This window comes from Myotis myotis, unplaced genomic scaffold (genome assembly GCF_014108235.1).
Source record: "Myotis myotis isolate mMyoMyo1 unplaced genomic scaffold, mMyoMyo1.p scaffold_m19_p_5, whole genome shotgun sequence".
NCBI classification, from domain to species: domain Eukaryota; kingdom Metazoa; phylum Chordata; class Mammalia; order Chiroptera; family Vespertilionidae; genus Myotis; species Myotis myotis.
In genome coordinates this window covers 44,079,293-44,095,315 of record NW_023416357.1, presented here as the reverse complement: position 1 = coordinate 44,095,315, position 16,023 = coordinate 44,079,293, and the positions used below count along the sequence as shown (strand labels likewise).

Here is a 16,023-nt window from a genome sequence, read left to right as displayed (position 1 = left end):
CCAATCCCTACACCCACACATGCCTGACGGAAAGTCAACTGACAGAGCTGCTTCTGAAAACAGCCAGGCATGTTCTAAGGAAATTTGAAACATCCATACGCCCTAACTCAGCAATTCCTCCCCTAAGTATATACTCTTGAGAAACTCAGACAAAAGGTTTCATGTACAAAAAGGTTTATAGCAGTGTTCTCTGTATAACCCAAAACTGGAAAAACCCACATGTACATCAACAAAAAAATGAATAAACTGTAGATCATAAAATAAAATACAACAAAGCAAATGACAATGGAAGAACTACTACAGTAACACATGTAAATAAATCTCATATACAAATAGTACTTTGCAAACAAAAACCCAAAAAATACATATAATATGTTCGTATTTGTATGTCGTTTAAGGTGGGAAAACTGGAACAAAAGCAAGGAAATTATTACCACAGAAATCTGGATTACAGTAACCGCTGGAGGGAAGGGGCCCTTCTGTAAGCAGTGTTATATTTCTCGACCTCAGTGGTTATCTCACACTACACTGTATTTATGCATCCTGTTTTAGGCATTTTTCCTCTTGAATATTTTATAATTTTTAAAAATCCTTCATTTTTGCTCAAGCAATTTCCTTAATTCTAGCCCAAAGGCCTTCCTCTAGTGTCCAGATAGCTGGACTAAAGTATAATAGTATACATATGTAAGTTTATCTCCCACTCTACAAACCTAACATTTATGATAGCCATTTACAGAAGTTCAAGTAACAAATTTATCAGCCAGACAAATCCCCCTTTGCTTTTTTAAATCAGAGAAATGGTCTATATTGTAACACCTATTACTCTGTGTGATAATGTGACGCTGAGAAACCCAAGTCAGTCTGTGTAAAACTGCATTGCCCAGGCTGAAGGTAGAGGGCCTGGATGCAGTGGCCCTACAACAGTAAAGCCTTTTATTTCAGACTATCAGATAATTCTTAGGGACTGACTAGGGGACATGCGACACTCCTCACGATGGGGACAAACCCAGTAACAACAGTATTCGGGGTAAAGGAAGGAGAGTTCTATCGCAGCCCTGCTGAGTTTGAGAGGGCAGGGCAAATTCTGAGTGCCTTGTCCAATAAAGGATTGGATGCAAGAGTCTAGAACTCAGAAGAGAGGTGCAGCCGGGACCCAGAGCTCTGGATATCATCAACCCAAAAGGGTCATTGAGGTCAAGAACAGGTCCCAATAAAACACTTGAGAGTTAAGTGTTAGCTTTGGCAAAGGGCCAGAGGGTACTTTTAAAAGCACTAAGCTGTATACTAGCAACTCTGTTCTTTAAGCTGAGTTGGTTAGGCAAATGTCAAGTTACTAATACCAGAATAAGGTATTAAAAAGTACTTTGGAGACAGTGGGTTGTAAGAATTTTGTTGATATTGCAGCTAATTGCAAAATTAAATAAAGCAATTACTTATTATTTAAGCAAGGAATCCTATTTTTACTTAACCTACAACAGAATAAGGGAGTCTAACGGTTCTGAAGGGCCCTAAAAAGTCTAGAATACTGAGCAGAACTCAGGTAGGTCTGTAAATGGGCAAATTTATTCACAAATTGTCAAAAGGCAAGATCAATCAAACTCTGATTCACAAATTACATTTATTTGGAAGACTGATTGTATTGGCAACTATCATTTCCCCTCCCCTTTCCTATGCTTTCCTCCAAATCTCTACACAACAATCCCATAATCATGTGTTTAATTTCAAACCTCTAGAAGAAACTTGTAAAACCCTTTGCTATCCATGCATGTGTCGGTTTAGTGTCTTATTGCACTATCTGTATATTGTTCACATCCATGCCTATCACTGTGTCTGTCTTCAACCCTAAACTCCTAAAGCACACGAACAGAAACTACCTAGATCTCTCCACGGCATAGAGTGCCAACTATCCATATGAGAAAATTGTAGCTAGTAACTAAACATATAAAATTATGAGGAAGCATTTTTTTAGGTACAATTGCTTGAGGGCACACTTCATCAGATATCCTCATTATAAACCATACGTGATTGCTCATATTCCGAGGTACCATGAACATCTATCATTTATTCTTCACCTACAAAGTACTCACCACGATTCCAATGAAAATGTTCCCCTTCTTTTTGTCCTTAACATTGTCCTTATTTTCACAGATGCACAAAAGGTAGCTAGTAGAAGTATCAGTCATTAACTCATCGATATCTATAGCATCATCCAGCTGAACTAAAGGATTCACATGTAATAATTATTAAAGAAAAATATATATTCCCATTAATATTAACTGCTTTTTTCCTTTTAAGTTAATGGTTTATTTTTCCAGGGATTTTTGCTCTGTGCACAAATCTCCCATACAGCATTCATTTTTCTGATTTACTCTGATCATAACTATATGCCTTAGTCCCCCAAGATATAAGGCTCATGAGGACTGACAACTATTATCTTCTCGCTTCCAAAGGGCTTAGGAGAAACCCTCAGACCTTGTGGAAACCCAAATGTTAACCCTCTTCTTTACTTGGATGATGCTGAGACTTGAATCCTTAGCAATCCCCTAATATTTAATTCCATAAGTCAAAGCATACACACTCTAAAATAGCATAAATTACTTTCCTCCTTTAAAGTGCCTAATAGCTCTCAGAAATAGCAAGAGAATTTTTTTAAAGACAGGAGAAAAGAAAACCTAAAAAGGAAACAAACATACATTCAGGCGTGTGTGTGTGTGTGTGTGTGTGTGTGTGTGTGTGTTGCATCCATTAATGAGATTCTCAGAGATAAATGCTGACTTTAGACAAGGTCAGTCTGGGGACCTCCAATTTGGGTATCAGCAGATAAAAGCTATCACAGTAGCAAAAGAGAAGCAGGGAAGAGTACTGTTTTAGGAGCCGGCTTCGATTAAGAGACTCAAGTTCAGGCAAAAGAAACAACAAAACTACCAATCTTATAGCCTGACCAGCCTGGAATTCCACAGAGCTGTTAATGGTTTGGGGTCCATTCTGAGTGACAGCCATCCCCTATTCATAACATTAATAAAGCAAAACAGTCTTCATAATTTGGGTAGAAGCTAAGCAGGTCTCTAAATATGCAGATTTGCAATAAACTGTAATAAATATTACTTTCACACAGTATCATTTAAGATCTTATCGCTATATTCTTTTATTCTGAGACCTGACTCCATCCCACAGTACACATTTTAAAATACATGCTTATCTCATTTAATACATAATTTTTTGGTTTTTAAAAAAATTGACATAATTTTATGACTTTGCTAGTAAAGTCATTTTGTTTCAAGTTAACTCATTGAATTTATAAATGACCATACATTTTGGAGCAATCACGGTCCACACTAAGGATCCTTAGAAAGAAAGCTCCACCTATAATCCATTTTCAAAAATAATACAATTTTTATGAAGCTAACAATTAATAAAGATGGACTATGTTTATAAGCAATTAACTGTATGTTGACTTTGTACTTTTCTTTTCACATTTTGAAGCTAAGCAGTTATTTTTTAGGTCTTGTGTTAGGAAGATATGAAGGAGCTTACAGGCCCTAAGTGCCTAACCACTACCTACACAGGCCTGGGGAAGATGTGATGGCAAATCAGTTGATAACCTGCTGTCATCTTGCATGAGACTGTCCTTCTTCTTGCTCTAAAAGTTTGATACACTCTCCTTTTACTATGGCATTTGAAAAAAAAAATGTTTGTTTCCAGCCATTACCAACCCTAGCTCTTCAGCAGCACACTAACCAAAGGTCAAAGTAATATACCATCTCATCTCATCAAAAAGATACCCACTGAAAGAACAGATATTTTTTAAATGTTACTAAAACAAAGATTTCTAAAATTTAAGAGAAAATTTCCTATTCAAAAAGGATATCTTCTCCAATAAGCGTAGATTTTGTATAAAGAGCAGTCAACTTCCGGGAAAAGACTGAACTTTTGTTGTCCCCAATGGCCTTTAATGCTGCTGTTTCAGTTTGCTTCACAACTCCTACCTTCAACAAAAATAAGTAATATTAAATATCAAATGTAATGAAAAATTTTTAAACATGTTTTGAGATTTTAAAAGGTTATTTCTGAAACATTTACCTTAGTCTTTTAAAAATTTACCCTAAATATATAATATGTTAAAACTCATGAAGATATAAAGGTAATTATGCACACTTTCACTTTCCCAAAATGCCAAATTCCAAAACCAATGAGAGACTACCACCGTACAAAACATGTTTTCACCCTGGAAGACAATCGGATCCCTCTTTCCCACAAGCCGGAGCCAAAGCTGACCTTATATCCCTTTGCCACAAGGCGGCGCACGTGAACAAACAGTCTGTGAGTAGGTATGCTTGCTGTCATAAAGTTGTGATCTAAGTGGCAATAAATATTGAGCTCCCGGGCTGCAATCTAAAAAATTAAAAAAGAGGATATCAATAAATTTCTATTTTAAGATTCCCTGTGTGGCATTTGTTCACTTTGTTAAAAATCCATCAAGGTATACACGTAGGATTTGTGTCCTTTGTCTGCATGGTATATCAATAAAAAGTTTAAAAGTCATTCCCTGTGTAGTAGCCTACAGTTAAACCTGCTGTTTTTGGCCCTTCCCATGGCCTAACTTCAGGGTCACATCTGTACCTATAAATGACTCAGAAGAATACGACAGGTCTACTTCTATATCCTTAGCTCTATCAAAACTTTAAAGGGCTGTGCTTTCCCTGTATTGGAATAAGTATTTGATACCACATGCAAATAACTGAAAATTAGGAGATACTAAGGAATGTATACATAATTATAAACCTACTTGGACAGAGGGCTTCTTTGAGGAACTTGAGAAGAGAACCCCCTGGTGTGGCGAGCTAACTGATGATGTATAAGTGATAGAAATGCAGAACCAGGCAGTACCACCTGATTCCCTGCTTCCTTCTAGGCAGCGCCATGGCTCAGAGACTGCCCACTAGGGCCATAGAACGCTCATCATTCCAGCAATCTCACTACCCTCCCCCATCCTTTTCTGAACTGTATTAGTTCAGAAAAACATGAGCCTTTTAAGTTAACGTAGAAATGTATCTTTTGACCTAGAGAAGAGTATTACTTTCTCTATCATTTGACCTATCATTTGACCTAGAGAAAAGGGGAGAGAACAGCATGTCCTTTCACCCCTTCACTTATAAGATGCCAGCTACATATTTGCTCCTGCCTGCAGAAAACATGCTGACTGTTTCAGGGTCTAACTTCTTAACATTGAACACAGCATAATGTCATCTGAACTAGACAACACCACTTTCTGTCACAACAGTATTTAGGAAACTGGAAGGAAAACGTTGGCCAAGTCTTCACTTCCCACCCATGAGGCAGCAGAAGTGCCACCTCATCATCCTCTGATAGTGTGCAACCCAACTAGGCCTAAAACTATGAAATCATCAAAATCACCCAGGACTCCAACAAAGCATTTCCCTAAGCTTGCCATCAAGTGCTCAAATTCACTTCTAACCGTCTTAACTTAGGCCTATCTCACATACCCAAAATTACAGTAAATTCAAACTCAACTTAGACTAAGAAAGCAAGATGACTAGTATACAGAGACCTGTAAGACTTCAAACATCTGTTGGTGGCTGGCAGAGTTAATAGGCTCTTCCATTCAGACTTAATAATGCTGCTGGCTGTGAAAATCCATAAACTAAGGGTAAACAGAGGAACTTATATCTCAAAAACTTTTTCTTGCTTAAATCTTCTTTAGGAAACACAGAGACTCACATGATTATGGTTCACTCACTAATTGATCCATCCAATCAATGTCTGATGGGTGAAAAGGTACTGAGCTAAGACCAGGGGTGGGCAAACTTTTTGACTCGAGGGCCACAATGGGTTCTTAAACTGGACCGGAGGGCCGGAACAAAAGCATGGATGGAGTGTTTGTGTGAACTAATATAAATTCAAAATAAACATCATTACATAAAAGGGTACGGTCTTTTTTTTTTTTTTTTTCAGTTTTATTCATTTCAAACGGGCCAAATCTGGCCCGTGGGCCATAGTTTGCCCACGGCTGGCTAAGACCATGGAAAATAAGCACCAACATCCCAAAGGGAACTCCTCACCTCCTCCCCCACAAGTCAGCATTCACGAAGTTTGTGTTTATTTTTAGTTTTTACTTTAAATGACAGCATTTTAAAGGGCAATCACATTCACATCATTTTAAGTTTAAAAAAATGAAACAAAATATTGGAAAATATTTAAGGCTGAACAAGAAAAACATGAAACAGTGTTTGAAAAAACAACTTACCTCTGCATCTTCCCCAAAGAATCTATACTTATATCCACATTCCACACACAAAATTGCATCTTTTTGCTGCTGCTTTATTTCTAGGTACTGTAATTCTAATGGCGTATAGATGCTTTTGGTTCTTTTGTTAGGTGGTTTAGAATCAGAAATTTTCTGTAAGTTTTCGTAACTCCCATGTGATGATCCAAAATGACTGAGATCAGAAAGTGTCTTGTCCTGGCAACGAAGCGTTTTATAGTTTCAAAAGTACTAACCATAACATCAGTTCCCAGAGAGAGAGAATGCAAATTGGACACAAAGCTAACAATTGGTGAATTTGAGGAGTACACAGTATATTAAGACAAATTTTTGTGTAGGTTTAAAATTTTTTCAAAGTAAAAGACCCCAAAAATATGAGCCAAACTAAACTACTGTGTAATTATTAATACAATTTGGAAGTCTAAACATTGCAATGTTTTGTATACTTCTATTTACATTTAATTTCACTAAACCTATTGTAATTAATGTTTTCCTTTTCATTATTTATTCCAGGTGTGTAAGGCATAGTCAGCAGGCATGAATCTGTCTCTCTTTAGCAGAATCACTTTCAACAGGCATGTGAGCAGCTAAAGTTGCAATATTCTACATTTCCAAGCACAGTCTAAAAGATAGTATGTCCATAAATAATGCCAAAAAGAACCATGATTACAACTTTTAGAAAAGTAGTGTTGTAATTTAAAGATTTTATTTTTTTATCAAATTTATTGGGGTGATAGTACTTTAGAGATTTTAGTGCTTCTCCACATTTTTAATAAGGAAAGAGGTCCATGTGTAATTTAATGACACAGTTAATATATTACTAGTATTCTTCATGAAATAAAAAAAATAAAGAACTTTTGGCCCTAGCCGGTTTGGCTCAGTAGATAGAGCATCAGACTGTGGACTGAAGGGTCCCGTGTTCGATTCCCGTCAAGGGCATATGCCCAAGTTGTGGGCTCGATCCCCTAGTAGAGGGTGTGCAGGAGGCAGCCAATCGGTGATTCTCTCTCATCACTGATGTTTCTATCTCTCTCCCTCTCCCTTCCTGTCTGAAATCAATAAAAATATATTTTAAAAAATAAAGAACTTTTGGAAAGCATAAACTACAAGGTTACATTTTCAACATTAGTATTCCTGTATCTATGCTTTCCTATATGAAAACCATAATTAATTGCAATTCACAGCTTAGAGCAAATTCCTTGCTTATGAGGCAAATTTTTAGGATAAATCCAACTTCTAATTGTCACTGTGTCACTGCCAACATCTGAAAAAACTTACCAACTACCCCTGGAATTTAAACTATGACCTAAAAACTAGGGACCAACAGGGGAAGTAAAGAGATAAAGAGAAACGCCCTATATGGCTCAAAGAGGGGAACTCCAGCCCAAGAGAAAACCCAGGAACATGTACTTAGCATTTTCTAAATGTTTAGAAATTCAGCTTGGCGGGGACAGCAGGTACAGATGCAATTTATCTGAAAGTGTAGCCCAGCAAACTTCTAAAGATCGGCAATAACACAACAGTTAGCTCTGGAGAAGTGTGCCAAGGGAAAAGTGGGTCAACCTATCAGACTGGACAAAGTATTTGCTTTTAATTTTGATGGGGATTTTCTACTTCATTTTCATGATTTTTATGTAAACTTTAAGAATACTACATATTAAGAATCTGGGGGGGAGATTTACTATAAAGTCCTTATTCATATATGGAATGAGAATAGGTATCCAGGAAAAAGGTTCATGTATGTATAAGTCAATCTGTATCCTTGAGTATTAAGCAACATGTTTTTCACCACTTGAGGAAAAATACTTCTCAGATATATTGTACTCTCATATTCCCAGAGATGGCATTCTGAACTCAATTTAACTTTATCTTGACAATTCAGAGGGATCAGATTAATAAGATGGAAATTTCAGGACCTATCAACAATTACGGGGTTGCTGAACCCACACTAAGGGTCTCAGAACACTGGGTATTTAAGTTCATTCTGCAGCTTTTTTTGACTTCTCTTTACCCTTCTATGCCATCAAATACTCAGCTATCACTTATAATAATACCCATATACTACTTCTAGGGGTCCCTTCTAACTGGTGTCTTCTAATTTTCTATGAATTAAAAATGCCAAGTGGGTCATTCTATGCATAAAGCTATAGTAGATAGGCTCTTGTGAAGTCCTAGAGCAAATCCTCCAATTAATAAATTGTGAGCTTCAATAGACAAATTTTTTTTTACCTCTCTCTATATTTTTTATTTTATTGTTGACAGTATTACAAATGTCTCCCATTTTCCCCTCCTTTATGCCTCTTCCCACTCCCCCCCTCAGCCTGTACCCTCCCCGCCCCAGGTCTTCACCACCCCATTGTTCATGTCCATGGGCTATGCATATAAGTTTATAAGTTCTTTGATTTATGGCCTCTATATTTTGTGACTACCACACTCTGGTTAACTGCTTTAAGTATTAAAAGAAATTAAAAATAAGAACAAAACACCTTTTTCCCCCTGATGATCTAAGGTAAGTCAATGGATTTTAGCTTGATATTTTTCTGAGGAAAGAATCTATTGATTTCATTAGATTTAAATCACTCAAATAAATATAAAGACTACTTCTCTAATTCAGTCATTCTCAACCATGACTACACATTAAAATGAGAGCTTTTAAACAATACCCATGCTCAATTCTTATTGAAAACCAATATACAATTTTAAGAAAAAGTTCTTGCCATCAGTATTTTTTTAAGTTCTCCAGGGATTCTAATTTAAAGGTGGGCTGAAAACCACTATTCTGAATTGCAGAATTCCATGATGGAGCAAGAGTTAAATTCCCAGATTTTGCAAGGATGAAAAACATTAATAAGTTATAAAACAGTAGAAGGACCCATATTCAGTTGGTTTACCTCTGAAAACCTCAAAACATCAATATAAGTTGCCCATCATGACTGTCCAGGCTAATCATGGAAACTATAAAGAGGACTGTTAAGAAACTGTGCTTGTACTATCAACAAAGAATCCCCTAAGTCAGTGAACAGCTCCTGATGCAGAGGTCACACATCAGAATCACTTGAGGCTTTTATTTTATTTTGTTTTAATACAAACCAATTCATCCCTCCTTAATACACAGTGAATTAGAATCTCTAGGGTTTTCAAAATCAAAAAAAGTAAAAGTTCCTTCAACTAATTCAAGTGATCAGCCAAGTTTGGGAACCATTCCCTGAGTGGACCCACAGAACCTAAAGACACTTCAGAACCTACTATTCTAGGTATTGGGTATTCACGGATATAACTATTACATACCTTTTGACTAGTTTGAGATTTGGAATCTTCAGAAGAAGCGGCATTCTTTGCACGCAGAAGACTGATATCGTCGAAATCGGTACATTTTGGCAGAACTGCAAATCTCTCCTGCAGAGGCTCCCTCTGGACTCTACTTTGAGGAGGGGCGGAATCGCAGCAGAATTCTTTCAATTTTTCCAGAGACTTTAAAACAATCCTGGTCCTCAGACATTTCCTTGGCTCTTAGTTAACAAATCAGAAGAAAATATAACAGTAGTATTTTGTCTCGTGTCAATTCATAACCAGCACAGAATTTGTAAGAGGGAGTTTTGTATTAAGCAATGACTCTAGCTATGATATTGATAAGGAAATAAAGAAACTTCGGTTCAGGGTAAAGATGGCATACTTGAAACATATATCTAATTTCTAATTTCACTTGGTCCTAAAAACCCACTAGAAACTATAGGATTTTGCTTTAAAAAAACAAAACACAAAAAACTTATATGCCCATAAGTACAGAAAGAAAAGGAGAGGTGAGACTTGCAAATGAAATATCTGAAGCTAAAATGAAAAATGAATGAACAATAACCTATTTAGCATACCTGAAAACTAAAGCCTAAATGGGTAGTGAAGAAAACCAAGAACCAGTCCTATATTTACAACATAAAATGCTTAAAAGGTTCAGGAATTAGGGCACCAGTAGCTCTGAAAATGGAATGAAGAGAGGTTCTACCATAAAATAAAGAGGGCTGGTTCCAAGGAATTTGATCCCTAGATACCCTTACCTACTCTAAGTTCATGGACAGCTGTCCTTCCTCCACATCAACAGAGGATTGCAGAATTCTCTGGAAAAGGTAAATCAGGCCCAGTTGAGATGCAGTACTGTGCCTAAGACAAAAGAATACTCATGGAAATACAGTCTTACTGTATGCTAGGGCACACTAATGGAAATACAGCCTGACTATATGATGAGAAACACAACCTCTTCTGAGAGCCACTTCGCAGAACGAAGCTCTCCCCTAGGCAGGAGCTGGGAGACTGGACTGGGAACTCTGACCAGCTCAATGGAAAGACCTAAAGATACTGACACCAGAGTGCACAAGGAAACCAGATCACCACTCCAGACACACCTGCTTTCCTCCCTCCACAGCTTTGCTCACACTATTCTTTCTCCCTGGTAAGCCCTGGCCCCCAATTTCACATGTCAACATTATACTCTTTCATCAAGAGCCATCTCAAAGCTACCTTTCCCATGAAACGCTCTGCTAATTCCCCAGCTTAAAGATCATTTTCTTTCTCTATGTTCCTGTAACAGATCATATCTCTCCATAGCACTTATCATAGTCTGCCAATTAGCATTTACTCCAGAAGCAATCAATCCATAAAAGAAGGGAAACTGATTATTTGCTGTACATTTATTGGTTATTTGCTATATAACAGAAAACATTATTTTACCCTTCAGAGCAATACTACTTAGGTAGCTGCTATTATATAGAAGGAAACTGGGGCTGCATTTATCATTTCTTACCTTCCCTTTTAAAGCAAAAACACTCTGAAGGCAAGAGTTGTGTTTTGCTCATTTCTAAAAGTTTAAAACTTTTCATATTTCTATTTAAACCTCTCTTCAGATGTATACTTTATCTTATCTCCTATTAATCTCATGGCTAGGAAAATGTCTATTTGAATCCCTCCGATTGTATATATTCATCCTATTTACTATTACTCTCTGTTTCCAAATATATACTTGAATCAATCTTCAACAGTGTAAGTCTGTATATTATTAAAGGGCTTCCATCTTAAGGATATTTTTAAAAATTTCCTAGGATGGAGGTGGGGTGCAAATCTTACAAAAGAAGGAATATCTAAAACTGACATGTTAAAAAACTTGAGGTGATGGGGATGTCAAGTACAGCATGTGGTATGTAGCCAACAATACTGTGAAAACTATAAATGGTGCCAGGTGGGTACTAGACCTATCAGGAGGAATCACTTCATAAATTATACAAATGTCTAACCACTACGCTGTACACATGAAACTAACATAAAATAATACTGAATGTCAACTGTAATTAAAAAAAGCTTAAGATGAAGTAGCCAGTGACTCTTCTGGCTGGTGGATGCTCCTCTTTTCTTCCCATTATTTATTTTTTTTTTTTAAGTAAACTGTATGTAAAGTTCATATTTCAAAAACTTCCATTTCTATGACCTTATTTCTACAAGCTTCAGAGTTCATTTAGCCAGATCTGGAGCAATGTGGACCTAGGGACAAGGACTTAGTATGTGTGTGGTGAGACCCCTTGATGGAGCACTTTCATGCCCTCCTTACCATCCTTCCCTAATCTGCTCCCCTACTCCCACGGAAGATTCTACCACAAAGCTTCATTCCTGAGCTGTTGTCAGTTCAGAAAAGCTTGTATCAGTTCAGGTATGAGGGTAATAAAAAAAGAAGCATTTTCTGTCTTCCCTTATCACAAATTCTCCAGGCCAAAACCAGAGAAAAATCTGCTCACCCACCAATATATCCAACATCACATATAGAGGTCTAGGACCTCAGGAATGGTTTCATCCAAGACCTTTTCGCATACAGAAAAAGCAGTTTCACACTAAAAACAGGACAGGGGAGATCTACATGACCTGACATTGGTAATCGTCCAAATGTTCTGCTAAGTGGAAAAAGATAGTTGTAAATTAACATCTACACTAATAAAAGAGAAACATGGTAATTGGCGTACGACCGCTACCCTTTTCATTGGCTAATCAGCGAGATATGCAAATTAACTGCCAGCCAAGATGGCGGCCGGCAGCCAGGCAGCTTGAAACTAACATGAGGCTTGCTTGCCTCAGTGAGGGAGGAAACCAACATTCCCCGCCTACAGCTGCAAGCCTCTGAGCCTGCAGTTTAAGAAACTCTGTAACAAATACCACCGGGCTTCAGTCAGCAGATTCGCAACATTGTAAGCAAAGGCCAGAAACCTAAGAGCTGGAGCCAAGCCTCAAAGCTAAAGCTGGCCCAGAATAAAAAAAGAAAAAAGAAAAAAAGGAGCGGTTGGGAGCTTCAGTCACCCCCAGCCTGAAAACAGCCCTCAGCCCCTCACCCAGACTGGCCAGGCACCCCAGTGGGGACTCCTACCCTGAAGGGTGTGTGACCAGTTGCAAGAAGCCATCATCCCCTCACCCAGGCTGCCCAGGCACCCCAGTGGGGACCCCCACCCTGATCCAGGACACCCTTCAGGGCAAACCAGCCGGCCCCCACCCATGCACCAGGCCTCTACCCTATATAGTAAAAGGGTAATATGCCTCCCAGCACCGGGATCAGCGGAGCCATGAGGCCTCCCGGCACCGGGATCAGCGTGACAGGGGGCAGTGCCCAAACCCCCTGATCGCCCTGTGGCTCTGTGTGTGACAGGGGGCGGGGCCACAACCTCCCTACCCACCCTGCTCGGTTTGTGACAGGGGAAGGTGCCCCAACCCCCTGCTCAGCCCTGATCTGTGCCTGATAGGGGAGAGCTCCCCAACGCCCCCCCCCACACACACACACACATGGGCCCTGCTCTGTGTGTGATGGGGTAGAGCCATAACCTCCCCATCGGCCCTGCCCTGAGTGTGAGAGTGGCGGTGCCCCAACCCTCTGATCGGCCCTGCTCTGTGGGTGATAGAGGGCGGTGCCCCACCCCCTGATTGGCCCTGCTCTGTGAGTGACAGGGGGCAGCACCCCAAACCCCTGATTGGCCCTGCTCTGTGAGTGACAGGGTACAAAGCCCCAACCCCCCTGATGGGCCCTGCTCTGTGTGTGACGGGGACAGCGCCCCAACCCCCTGATTGGCCCTGCTCTGTGCATGACAGGGTACAGAGCCCCAACCCCCCTGATGGGCCCTGCTCTGTGAGTGACAGGGGGCAGTGCCCCAACCCCCTGATCGGCCCTGCTCTGTGCGTGGCAGGGGGTGGCGCCACAACCTCCCCATCGACCCTGCCTTAAGTGTGACAGGGGACGGTGCCCCAACCCCCCAATCGGCCCTACCCTGATCATGACTGAGGGTGGCATCACAACCTCCCAATCTCCCAACTCTGTGCATGACAGGGGGCGGCGCCCCAGCTCCCCAATCGGCCCTGCTCTGAGCCCAACCAGGGGCTGCACCTAGGGATTGGGCCTGCTCTCTGCCACCGGGAGCAGGCCTAAGCCAGCAGGTCGTTATCTCCCGAGGGGTCCCAGACTGTGAGAGGGCACAGGCCAGGCTGAGGGACCCCTCTCTCCCCCCCAAGTGCACAAATTTTTGTTCACCGGGCCTCTAGTATACATATAAAACAACTTATACGATATTAACTAATTTGTGGGTCTATGTGTGTACATATACAAGTGTATAAATAGGAAAACCTCAAAGAATATACCGTATCCTCCAAATTAGCAGTAGGCCTCACTGAAAGGGAGGAGTTACAGGGTCTTTCACTTTCAACCTTCTACATCTCTGTATTGCTTTTTCTTACAACAAACATGTTTTACTTTTATAATAAGGACAAAAATTACCTAGACGGAATTCCAGCCAAACTGCAGAACTCCAGCCTCTACCTCTTCCAACCTCCTAACATACACCACAACCACTTATGGAGGGGGCCACTCTACTCAAGCACAATGGAGGCCTTTCTCCACAAAGGAAAAAGATGGCAAAACTCTCCAAACCGCCTCCTCTGCCCTGTGGATAATGCAAGAATATCAGAGCCATGACTGGTGAGAATGAAAAAATCATTGCCACAGAACTCACCAGGGTTCCCAGACGTTACTGAATCACTTTGCCCTTCCTTTTCTTGGACTTTCTTTGCTTTCTTCTTAACAGGCCCATCATCCTCTAGTGGTCTCTTTGTACTTCTGTCAATTTCTGCAACCTATATCAGGAAAGTGAGAAAATGATACATAATCTCTCTAATCTCAAAACACTACGTATGCAAAATAATTTAAACCTTACTTTTGAATGACAGCAAGGTCCTTGCCATCCTTCCTTTCTACAATCACCTACTTGGACTTCTAAAAAGACCTATGGGTGAATGTTTTTACCATCATCAAAGACAAGGTGGAGACTGACCGGTCATGAGCCTCAGCTTCTCAAGTCCTGCTAGAATTAATCAGAACCAAGGCTGCCACCTTTACTCGGGCAGCCTTCACCTATTTCAAGTTATAGAACTTGAATTACTCTACGTACACATGTTAAATAAAATACCTTTAAGAGAAAAACTATTTAGTAAAGGTGAAATTAGATAGACAATAAAAGAACAGTATCACTTTTGAAATGTTAATTGTAGTTTATATTTTATGTTCACCACTGAAGATGCCACAAGACTGTGAACATTTGTTGGCAGGAAGCCTGTCAAAAATTTAAGTCCTTCATCAGATACCCTCTAAATGGTGGGTATAAAATAAAATCTTGGTGAATTCATAAAAATGTAGACTCCTGTCAAAAAAAATTAAAACAGGAGAGAACCAATCACTCTATGGAAAAAATATAAATTAAGGAAACAAGATTTTGAAGCAGCCAAGCTGTCACCCTCATTAAAACTTAGAAGGTAGTTGAAAGCCAATCTGCAATCCCCTTCAACACCCTCAGTTTGAGAAATACTGTATCAGGGACCCCAGTGAGAGCTCACCCTTAGGCATTCCCTGGAGGGGCAGTGTCCCTGGTAAAAAACAAACAAACAAACCCCACAACTACTTATTTTAGTCAGTTGAAGGGAGGCACCTAAAAAACCCGAATAAATAGGATAAATAAAACTCCTCTTAACATTCAATCCAGGGACAAAATGGGGAGGGTGGGGGGGGGGGCGGGGTTGGATGTAGGTTAAAAGATGTATCCTTGGCCCAGAGGCCCCTGCCCTCATCAGAATGGGAGTCAGGAGACCTGAGTTCCTGTCTCAGGTCGGCCAGTAAGAATCCGTGTGATCTTGGCCTCAAGTCTATTTTCCCAGTGGAAACTACAATCTTTGAACTACACTCAGGACGGAGACTGGCCAGGCTTTTCCCCTCCTCACCTGCCCGATCCGCCCCTTTATCTTCCGGCACCTTCAACTCTCTAATTCTCGCGTACGGGCCCCGCCTCCTCCCGCTCCACTCACAAGCCCCGCCCCGCCCCCCTGGTCCCGCCCCTTCCCCGGTGATCCCGCCCAATCCTGGGCCACACCCACCACGTGTGGTCGCGACCGAGGCTGGAAAGTGGACGCTGGAGGCGCTGCGGAGTCGGCGTCAGGTTCGCCCTCCACCGCACCGTTGGGGGAGGAGGTGGATTTCAGGCTCCCCCTGGACTGGAAGAATCTGCTCAAAACCGCTTGCCTTGCAGGGGCTGGGCCAGCGGCAGCCGCGCCGCCCCCAGGTGGCTTTCGGCGCGACATCGCGGCGCAGAGACGGACAGCCAGGGGCACGGCCGAGTCGGCGCGCGACCCCGCGGCCCAGTTCCCGGGCATCTGCGGGACCGAGCACGTCGCGCTCCCGC

General features: G+C 40.7%; 1 protein-coding gene across 2 annotated transcripts in view; it reads right to left on the bottom strand.

Annotated features, from left to right (window-relative positions):
• The window catches only part of MSH3 (mutS homolog 3), a 128,171-nt gene extending 112,148 nt beyond the window's left edge, over positions 1–16,023 (bottom strand). For both annotated transcript variants that reach the window (XR_004967549.1, XM_036309189.1), the window contains exons 1-7: positions 15,719–16,023; positions 14,308–14,428; positions 9,572–9,792; positions 6,266–6,481; positions 4,276–4,392; positions 3,869–3,986; positions 2,088–2,233 (exon numbers count right to left, since the gene is read on the bottom strand). Coding sequence is in view for 1 of the 2 variants with exons in the window: in XM_036309189.1 (XP_036165082.1) it covers positions 2,088–2,233; positions 3,869–3,986; positions 4,276–4,392; positions 6,266–6,481; positions 9,572–9,792; positions 14,308–14,428; positions 15,719–15,994 (1,215 nt within the window). In the remaining variant the exon portion in view is untranslated. The remainder of the gene's footprint in view (positions 1–2,087; positions 2,234–3,868; positions 3,987–4,275; positions 4,393–6,265; positions 6,482–9,571; positions 9,793–14,307; positions 14,429–15,718) is intronic.